Genomic DNA, 10,907 nt, shown 5'->3' with positions numbered 1-10,907 from the left:
TAAAGTGATGCAACTTTGCAAATGCGCTGGACTCACACTCATAAGACCTGAACTCGAGCTCGCCCAAGGGAGAAGTTTTCATCCGATACTACTCCCAGCGATGCTGGGACAAGGAATTGGTGAGATCTTCCTGCTTATGCACCCACAACCAGCGCCAACTCGGTCGATGAGTGAGCTCGAGTGATGAAACCCCAGGACTGTGTACAACCCCGGTAGACTGCAATTATATATAATCATGTCAATTCAGAAGAATAGATACATAACACAGAAAAGTTTGAAATAAACTGTATTTTCAGCAAACGTACACTTTATAATTAGATATACAAGATCAAGAATGTGAGGTTTTCAGAGCAGGAGAAAGGTTAGGGTGGACAGATTTTTTTTTTAAGATTTACTTTGTGGTGGACACCATTAAAAAGTGTGAAGAGTACTGGTCTAGACTAGAGAGATACATACTCAGCATAGTTGGGTGCAATAATGAAAAAATATATATATATATATATATCACGATAACCGATAAATCGATAACAATAACCTTATCGGTGATAACCGATAACAATATGTAACAAAATTTAACTTTTTTCTCGTCGTTGGCCCCAAACCATAATTTTCCAGTTATTTCCATCTAAACTGAATAGTAAAAAAGAAAAAAAAAGTATCTTGGTCCCAAAACTTTGCTTTTGTGGTAAGAACAATGAATTTACATTTTTACCTTATTTCGTTATAGCATGGGTTTCTGTTGGTTTTCATGTCAGGTAAAGACCTTTGCAAAAAATCAATTGCTTATCTAATTGCTTTTGAAATTTTGCAAATAAGTTAAAGCAATGAAAAAAAAAGAAAAGGATATAAAGTGTTCTAAAGATTTTTTATTTCTAATAAGATCATTCTTGAACTGACCAGATCTAGCAAGACATTTCTCATATTTAGAAGAATTTACTTACATTTCAGAAATTTTCTTAAATCTTTCAGAATGTTCTACCAGACACTTTTTAGAAGTTTCTAGAAGATTTTAGAACATTCTATTCAATGTAAACACTTCCAGAATATTCTAGAACTTTCTAGAATACTGTAGAAATATGTAGAAGTATCAAGAATTTTCTAGAATCTACAAGAATTTTCTAGAATGATTCAGAATATTCTAAAGTAGGTTCAATAATATTCTAGAAAGATTGAGAACATTCTGGAACACATTCTAGAAAGACTAAGAATATTTTAGAGTACTTTTTTTTTTTATGTAGGAAGGATACTGGCCAAGGGCAACAAAAATCTAATAAAAAAAATGCCCACTGAAATGCCAGTCCCATAAAAGGGTCAAAGCAGTGGTCAAAAATTGGTGGATAAGTGTCTTGAAACCTCCCTCTTGAAGGAATTCAAGTCATAGGAAGGTGGAAATACAGAAGCAGGCAGGGAGTTCCAGAGTTTACCAGAGAAAGGGATGAATGATTGAGAATACTGGTTAACTCTTGCGTTAGAGAGGTGGACAGAATAGGGGTGAGAGAAAGAAGAAAGTCTTGTGCAGCGAGGCCGTGGAAGGAGGGGAGGCATGCAGTTAGCAAGATCAGAAGAGCAGTTGGCATGAAAATAGCGGTAGAAGACAGCTAGATATGCAACATTGCGGCGGTGAGAGAGGGGCTGAAGACAGTCAGTTAGAGGAGAGGAGTTGATGAGACGAAAAGCTTTTGATTCCACCCTGTCTAGAAGAGCAGTATGAGTGGAACCCCCCCAGACATGTGAAGCATACTCCATACATGGACGGATAAGGCCCTTGTACAGAGTTAGCAGCTGGGGGGGTGAGAAAAACTAGCGGAGACGTCTCAGAACACCTAACTTCATAGAAGCTGTTTTAGCTAGAGATGAGATGTGAAGTTTCCAGTTCAGATTATAAGTAAAGGACAGACCGAGGATGTTCAGTGTAGAAGAAGGGGAAAGTTGAGTGTCATTGAAGAAGAGGGGATAGTTGTCTGGAAGGTTGTGTCGAGTTGATAGATGGAGGAATTGAGTTTTTGAGGCATTGAACAATACCAAGTTTGCTCTGCCCCAATCAGAAATTTTAGAAAGATCAGAAGTCAGGCGTTCTGTGGCTTCCCTGCGTGATATGTTTACCTCCTGAAGGGTTGGACGTCTATGAAAAGACGTGGAAAAGTGCAGGGTGGTATCATCAGCATAGGAGTGGATAGGACAAGAAGTTTGGTTTAGAAGATCATTAATGAATAATAAGAAGAGAGTGGGTGACAGGACAGAACCCTGAGGAACGCCACTGTTAATAGATTTAGGAGAAGAACAGTGACCGTCTACCACAGCTGCAATAGAACGGTCAGAAAGGAAACTTGAGATGAAGTTACAGAGAGAAGGATAGAAACCGTAGGAGGGTAGTTTGGAAATCAAAGCTTTGTGCCAGACTCTATCAAAGGCTTTTGATATGTCCAAGGCAACAGCAAAAGTTTCACCAAAGTCTTGACAATATAAAAGTAGGGGCTTGCAGACCACCAATCAATTCTGCTTTAGCTGCCTGAGAGCACATCACTAGAGGTGGAATGGCATCAAGAGGCTGCAGTCATTCTCTAGATGCATTCTGCTACATACGTGCTCAATTCATCAAGACAAGAGCAAAGAAGTTCTGTGTGACAGCATCTGGAAAAAATGCGTGAAGCTTATAAAGCATATTTTGCTGTGCCAGTTGGGGACCAAGACAAGACCTGGGCACCTCTTTTACTTGTAAGCATTGTAAGAGAGCACTAAAAGGTAAAATAGCTGTTATTTTTTTTTTCAAGAGTAAAATCAATTAAGAATTAAGAATAAAAATAAGATAAGTTTAACAGAAACTCATACTGTTGTTCTTTTACAGGATGGTATAGAGGGGAAAACAGAGCCATGGAATTTGCTGTTCCTAGAATGTGGCGTGAACCTACTGATCACTCAGCTGACTGCTTTTTCTGCACGGTGGATCCTTCCAAACGCCGATCTGGGAAAAATGCATCTGCTGTTTTCTATCCAGACATTTCATCTTCCATTGCACCAGTACCACACAGTGCTGTTCTTCCTGTACCAGCTCCTCCAGAAAGAATTCCACCATCAGAAGAAAGCTGCAAGTCAGAAGATTAGCTAAACAGAGAGGAAGACTGTGACATCACAGATACAGTTGTAGTTAAGAGGAATCCTTGTTACCCAAACCAGAGAGACCTTAATAACCTCATCAGAGATCTTGGTTTGACAAAGTCAAATGGTGAGCTTTTGATTTCAAGGTTGAAGGAATGGGATTTACTTGATGACAATGTGCAAGTGACCAGCCAAAGAAAACGTTATTGAAGGTCTATATCCTAAATGCTCACCTCAGCAACTTCAAGGAGACTATGGGAGCATATTCAGAGGAACAAGGGGAGCGCTTCCATTAAGATATAATGAACTTTGAACAGAGATATCAGGGATCCTTCAATGAAAACATGATGGGAGACTACATTTGCGGCTCATACGTGAAAGTGACTTGTTGTATTCACACAAATCAAGAAAAACTGTTCATTTTTAATTCTAAAATTAGTTTCAGAAGTCTTGAAATAATTTTTGTGTCATTTGAATTTTTTTTCTGTCCAAAAATGGTGAAAATGGTGAAATTTAGCTACTTTGGGGCAAAAAAAATATTCTGAAATCCACAAAAGCAAAGTTTGACAGGAATAATAATTTTCTATTGTTTTGTAATGGAAAGAGTTGGAAAATAACACCTGCTTGTCAAAGAGAAAAATCGTGTTTCATAGTGTAATCGATAACTAGCGATAATTTTGTCGCCGATAACCGATAACCTATAAATCTTTAGATCCAAAATTCCGATACTAGCGATAACGATATTGATGTTCCAAATAAAAAAATCGAAAAATTCAAATCTTTATTTTTATCTTTATCTTAGAACACTTAGAAAAATATTAGAAAAAAATTGAAATTCAATGTTTGTCCTGCCTCTTCACTAATGAAAAGCACTGTTTTAAATCAAATAGCTACATTTTGTTTTAAAAGTTACAAACCTCAACATGCTAATGTTCCAAAAATTAAAATTATCGATTATCGCTAGTTTGGAACTAACAGTATCGACGATACCGATGAATCGATAGCGCAGGAAAATAATTATCGCATAACGGATAACCCGATATCGTTATCGCGATACGATACACCATCGCGATACATTATCGCAATAAGACCCACCAATGATACTCACTACGTGTTTGACAGCAATTACTCAAGTGTATCATTATTGACCCTCTATACCAGCATTTTCTGTACGCTTCCCTATTCATGTCTTACGAATAAGTAAGACGTGGACCTCGATGGCCGGAAAGTTTCGTGTGAGTAGCAGGTGAAGACTTTAGTGTTCGTTTAACGTACCGAGGAAGTTATGTAAGTGTCAATCAAACCATTAAAACAACACGTGCAAATATGAGAGCAAAAGTGAGTGGAAACTTTGCAATAAGGTGATCACAGGATTCGCTTCCAAGCAGGAGGAGGATCAGAAGGAAGAAGAGGAGGATGAGGGGGAGGGTAAGGATGATGATGAGGAGTAGGTTGAGGGTGGGGGAGAAGTGGGAGGATGGAGAGAAAGAGGAGGAGGAGAAAGAAGAAGGAGGAGGAAGAGGAGAGGGGATAATACGGAGCAGGTAACGTCGGCAATCACCAGTGGGTGGCCACAGTGCCGCAAGTGTGGCATGAAACGGATGCATTGAGGCGATGGTCTACATGCCATCACCAAAAAAATACTAGTAACATCTGGGCGCCAGGAGCGCAGGCAGCCGTGAACACGTGCAGTTCTTGATCAGCTGCGGCAACACAAGTCGATCCTCAAGAGAGTCTAAAAGCCACAAGTTTGTAACGGCTGACACGTACTACTGTGTTGTACTTATCGAAATCAGTCTTGATGATTTCTTGGATTTTAGTATTTAAGATTGAATTGTTCCCGAGGACTTATCAACATAAGAAATAAAATCTACCAATAAGATTTCGTCAGAAAGAGCTCGATTCGATTCTCATTTCTGCCCACGCCAGCAGTCATTATATATTTGATGCTATGTGTGTGTGTGTGTGTGTATCATACATGGTAGTGCATCATACCAAAATTGCCTGCTAAAACTAACATTATTGTTTTCATGACTACGAGTGAGATGACAAGGATGGAACAGCAGCACAAAACTGAAGTGTAAGGTGACTGACAGCGTGTGACCTTAAGGTGGAGAATGAATATGCCGCAGGGTGAGGAACGGCTTCCTTCGACAGCCTGATATATATACAGATCAGCAGGCTTCTTACAATGATGGCCATGACAACGACAACGACAATGACAACGACGACGACTAGGAAGACGCCAGGACGCTGACAGTGACCTTTTACGTGAAGTGCGTGGGTGGCGGTGGGCTAGGACTCGTCGCCCTCATCTCAGATCAGCATCTTGCCGTCAGACTTGAACTCTCTTAGATGCTTTGTTCTTGACAGGAGACTGATCTGCTCTGGGGGACTTTAGCGGGACGGTGTCGGAGGAACCCGGCCGCGGGTGAGGGTAGCTCAAGTCTGGATGTAGGAAGCGATTACGGAGGGGTTCCTGGCGACACAGGGCCAGCCATTCCTCCCTGTGGGACTCGCTGGCGGGACCCCATGATTCCTTGGGCGTGAAACCGGTTTTGAGGCGCTGCGGGAGCAAGAGAAAACATGAGAGGACAGATATTTGGTCTATATTGAGTGTACCTGATAATTCCTATTATCATTAAATAGCTTGTGGGACAACAGAACAGAAAATAAATGAAGAAAATATATAAAGATAAAGGCTGATCTATATCAAAGGTGCCTATTGATCTACTACTCTACTGCTGAACTACATGTGAGGGGACTGGATTAGATAAAAAAGGAGGAATGAATGCCTGCAGACAAGGAGGAGGGAGGCTGACTTATACAAAATTAGTGAAGCTACACTGTAAAAGGTTACTAAGGCAAGATAAAAGGTTACTGCTCTCGACAGCGCACGAACAGAGGTTAGTGGGAGAGAGAGAGCCACTGACTGACTGACTGATCGATGACGTAAAGTTTGTCCACATGAGGTAATTCGGGATGCTGAAGTAACACGATAATGAACTTTCTTACGACGATTTAGCGAGGTAAGTTACGTAATGTGCCTTGTTGTGAAAGGAAAAGTACATAAGTGACAAGTGTGAGAAAAAAAATATTATATAGACATGATTAAAGATTTGACAATAAAGGTGATAATATAAGAGTAATATGGAAATGATGATTCGTTGAAGGAAAAACCTAAAGACTAGCAGCGATGACGTTATAAAAAAAATCAATGCAAAATAACAATCGGCACAAGTAAGTCAAGTCACGGGCTTGATGCAAAGGCGTAGTATGTGTAACAATATACTAGACATAGTACAGTAAAAAAAAATCCAGACAACAACAACAACAACAACAACAACAACAACAACAACAACAGCAACAGCAGCAGCAGCAGCAGCAGCAGCAGCAGCAGCAGCAGCAGAAGCAGAAGCAGCAACAACAATTACTTCAAATTAGGATTGACAACTAACATGTATAAGAAAACACAAAAAAAATAAGAAAATACAACAACTGGAAGCAAAAGAATAAATGAAAAAAGCAAGGTACGAGTATGAATGGAGAGAGAGAGAGAGAGAGAGAGAGAGAGAGAGAGAGAGAGAGAGAGAGAGAGAGAGAGAGAGAGAGAGAGAGAGAGAGAGAGAGAGTGTGTGTGTCAGTACCTTGCATGGGTTGCCTTTAGAGCCACACGTGAGGTAGTACACAATGTAGAGAGGAACAGCAGCCATGGAGGTGACAGCGGTTAACCAGCCGATGCTCTGCGCCCAGCCCGGCAGTTCCTGCCCGCGGTAACTTGCTGGGGCGCTGCTCACCACCGTGTTGATGAAGATAAACTGCCACAGAGGCAAAGGGAGACGGTGAATAAAATTCAGAAAAAAGAGAAGGGAGTACATGAATAAACCAACAAATACTTTGATATGTCGCGGCCATGCATCAAGGTAAGCTAGAGGAGGAACAACAACTGAAAGGAATTTAGAAAAAAAGTGAAGTAGATAATTATCTTCAACGATACAATTTTCCTTATGCACAAGGCATACATTCTTTTGTTCTGTCTCAGTTTATGAAAATCTGACGAAAAAATTACAAAGAAAACTTACCAGAATTCCGAGGGGCGTCACCACCAGCCACGAGCCATACCAGAAGTAGTTAACCCTCTCGCCAGTCATCATCTGCAGGTCCCGCACCGTCTTCCCGGCGCCTGACACCACCACCGCGACACGGAGGATGGGAAGTAAGTATATTAGTATTGGAAAATTAATAATACAAGAATGTTACACTGGAAGGGATGTTATTGATTAGACTTGGATAAGAAAAATAAAACGAAAAGACAAAACGACAGATGATGTGATGCAAGCATGTTGGCATTGGAGACCTCAACAAAAAAAAAAAAAGAATTTGACACCAAAGAAAGGATTTTTTTTAATAGATATAGAAAAATAAATTTGAACGTATGGCATATACCTGGCATATGTCCATACATCAGGCTGACTCTCTCTCTCTCTCTCTCTCTCTCTCTCTCTCTCTCTCTCTCTCTCTCTCTCTCTCTGCTCACCATAAATGAATCCGAAGACAAGAATCTCACACAGACAGTTCAGAATGAGGGTGTAGGAGGAGCTGTACCAGTCCACTAGCGCCAGCCAGTACATCCCACCCTGGGAACGCAGCAACACCAACACGTTATACACTTCATCATCATCATCATCATCATACTCTCCCCAACCACCAGCACATCCCATCAGAGGACATGAAGCATCACCGATACCTCATGCACTTAACTCGTCACCATTCTCTCATTCGCCATCAATGATTTATAAGATTTTTTTTTTCATTAAAGAACTCAAACAACATTAGATTTTAGGTCTTAAGTAGGCTATATGAGAAAGGAAGTGTACAGTAAGGCTGTAATTGTTTGTTGGGGAAGATAGACATGATTGTTGCTAGATCTGTGGTGTGCATGTAGCACGCACAGGGTGGAGGTTCAGGGAGGAGTGTAAGATTGAGTTCTATAATAAATTCTTGCACAGCTCAGCGTGATCTTGGTCAATGGTGCTATTCGCTTACGTCCAAAACCCTTTCCAAAATCACCGTCGGAAGCCCCCACCCAAAAAAAAAAAAAAAAAAAAACGGTCGGATGGTAAGACTTAAAAATTTATTTTTCGTTACTTAAAAGTACAGTAAAACTCGTCTAAGTAATGTCTTTTACCATACAATGCATTGCAAGGTGTGTGTCATTAGCAAATGTGTCAGTAAAGCCAGAAAAAAAATCAAATTTTGTACTCATCCAAGTGGCGAGCCGCCATAAGCAAAGCTAAAAAAAATAATAAATCGGTCAAATAATGCGTTTGTCGTTAGACAAATACGTCATATGCCGAGTACCTGCACTGTATATACGAGTACATGAATGTGGGCTTTCTGAATTATTAATGATTGTCAATTGACGAGGTAGCTCATGTATATTCTAAAACATTAACGATTGCTGAACGTCGAAGCAGGTCGCGTGTGTAAACGAGGCCCCGTGGCGCCCAGCAATTCTAAGCGACTCTGAGGTGTGTGCGAAAAGGTACTGGTATGGGCATCCCCCCAAAACCTGATGCTATGAGTACACGGAATTGTGATGAGGTACCACTGGGAGTCTTTCTACGTGTGATGGGAGTACATACACCTCGACTTGAAAAAACACCTATTGACTATCAATACTACTATTGTGCTACTATTGCTAATACCAACATTCTTATCACGACCACCACTGTGTCAGCTTTGACTCACTTTTTTCTTCTTCTTCTTCTTCTTCTTCTTCTTCTTCTTCTTCTTCTTCTTCTTCTTCTTCTTCTTCCTTCTTCTTCTTTTCTTCTTCTCCTCCTACTCCTCCTCCTCTTTATCATTATCATTTCCTTTCTGCTTCCACCATTATGTGTTATTTGGGAGTGAGTGTTGTGGACGTTGTTGCTGCTACTGTTGCTACAAGAACAACAACAATAACTACTACTACATCTACTACTACTACTACTACTACTACTGCTATTGCTATAACAACAACAACAACAACTACTACTACTACTACTACTACTACTACTACTACTACTACTACTGCTACTGCTACTACTACTACTACTACTACTACTACTACTACTACTACTACTACTACTGCTACTACTACTATTCCTTACTACTACTATTACGACTACAACAAAAATGACTACCACGGCCATCTCTTCCAGTGTCCCTATTTCCCTCTACTCTACTCACCCTGGTACAGAAGAGGAGGGACACCATCACGTCCACCAGACAAACAACGAAGGTCACCAGGCTCCGATGGGGCCGCAGCCTCGGGTACTCGTCCACCAGAGACACGGTCAGGTTCTCAATGTGGGCAATCTGCGCGCGGACAAGGCATGGTGGTGGAATCAATGGCTGTCTGACTGTGAGAGCGTAATGGAGCACGGAAATAGACTGCCTCAAAGAAAAATTTACGTAGATTTCCATGGTGGATTCTGAGTGGTAAATTTTAGAACGCTCTGCCTGTGTTCTCTCTCTCTCTCTCTCTCTCTCTCTCTCTCTCTCTCTCTCTGACATTTCGTTCCCGTAACCTTTCATTTATTTTCTTTTTCTCAGGTTTACTACATTTTCCTTCTCTTGATCTCATTCTCTAACTTTTAATGGAAATTACTTTATATTTTATTGTTCTGTATCTATTTTCTTTTCTTTTTTTCTTGGAAAGTATTTAGTTAACTTCACTTTTTCCCATTTTCCTCCTATATTCACTTTATAATATGTGATTGATCCATTTATCTTCCCCCCCCCTCTCTCTCTCTCTCTCTCTCTCTCTCTCTCTCTCTCTCTCTCTCTCTCTCTCTCTCTCTCTCTCTCTCTCTCTCTCTCTCCCTCTCTCTCTCTCTCTCTCTTTCCTTACCATTGAGTCGATACCAAGGAAGAAGATCATAAGGAAGAACAGAACAGCCCAGAGAGGAGCGAAGGGCATCAGGGACAGTGCCTCAGGGTACGTTATGAACACAAGGGACGGACCTGTAAGGAGAAAGCAGTTAGAAATTTAGAACACAAAGGAAAAACAAGGTGTAACAACGCTCTTGGTACTGACTCTATTGATTTAGCGTACAGTAGATCAAGAAGTACTCGTATAATAGAATGTTCGTCTCTCTCTCTCTCTCTCTCTCTCTCTCTCTCTCTCTCTCTCTCTCTCTCTCTCTCTCTCTCTCTCTCTCTCTCTCTCTCACCAGCAGCAGTCACATTCTCCACGGATGTGCCGGTGCGGTGAGCCATGAAGCCCAGCACGGAAAACACCACGAAGCCCGCCAGGATGGAGGTGAAGCAGTTAAGCAGCGGCACCACCAGGGCGTCACGCTGGCACCTGTTCCGGAACTTGTTGTAAGAGCCGAGCGAGGTCAAGATCCCCCAGCCAGGCCCCAGCGAGTAGAAGATCTGAGCCGCAGCTGCCGCCCACACCTTAGTGGAGAGAGAGAGAGAGAGAGAGAGAGAGAGAGAGAGAGAGAGAGAGAGAGAGAGAGAGAGTACTTTTTTAAGAGTATTTTGTTTAACCCTTGAATAATTTCGTTGTTGTGGTGCCAAAACTACCAAATCGATGAATCAATCAATATTTCCAGTACACTTCATACAATAACCCGTGACACCTTCCACTTCCACCCCCTGCACACTTCTTACATGAACCTCCAACAATGCAACGTTTCTATGTACAGTACTTCACTACAGTAATCCCAATGCCACGCCACTCTCCCTACACACCGACTTTCATCCCCGACACACACACACCACTCTCACCGAAAATAACCTCCAGCACATCACCCCAGCAT

General features: G+C 41.3%; 1 protein-coding gene across 2 annotated transcripts in view; it reads right to left on the bottom strand.

Annotated features, from left to right (window-relative positions):
* Positions 1–269: 269 nt before the first annotated feature.
* LOC135113969 (sodium- and chloride-dependent GABA transporter 1-like) overlaps positions 270–10,907 on the bottom strand; it is a 29,636-nt gene continuing 18,998 nt past the window's right edge. For both annotated transcript variants that reach the window (XM_064029538.1, XM_064029542.1), the window contains exons 10-16: positions 10,314–10,542; positions 9,992–10,104; positions 9,328–9,456; positions 7,634–7,733; positions 7,179–7,279; positions 6,744–6,914; positions 270–5,662 (exon numbers count right to left, since the gene is read on the bottom strand). In XM_064029538.1, the coding sequence (XP_063885608.1) occupies positions 5,432–5,662; positions 6,744–6,914; positions 7,179–7,279; positions 7,634–7,733; positions 9,328–9,456; positions 9,992–10,104; positions 10,314–10,542 (1,074 nt within the window). In that variant the 3' untranslated portion in view covers positions 270–5,431. The remainder of the gene's footprint in view (positions 5,663–6,743; positions 6,915–7,178; positions 7,280–7,633; positions 7,734–9,327; positions 9,457–9,991; positions 10,105–10,313; positions 10,543–10,907) is intronic.

This window comes from Scylla paramamosain, chromosome 2 (genome assembly GCF_035594125.1).
Source record: "Scylla paramamosain isolate STU-SP2022 chromosome 2, ASM3559412v1, whole genome shotgun sequence".
NCBI lineage: Eukaryota > Metazoa > Arthropoda > Malacostraca > Decapoda > Portunidae > Scylla > Scylla paramamosain.
The sequence above is the reverse complement of the archived record's forward strand: the minus strand, read 5'-3'. Positions and strand labels throughout refer to the sequence as shown.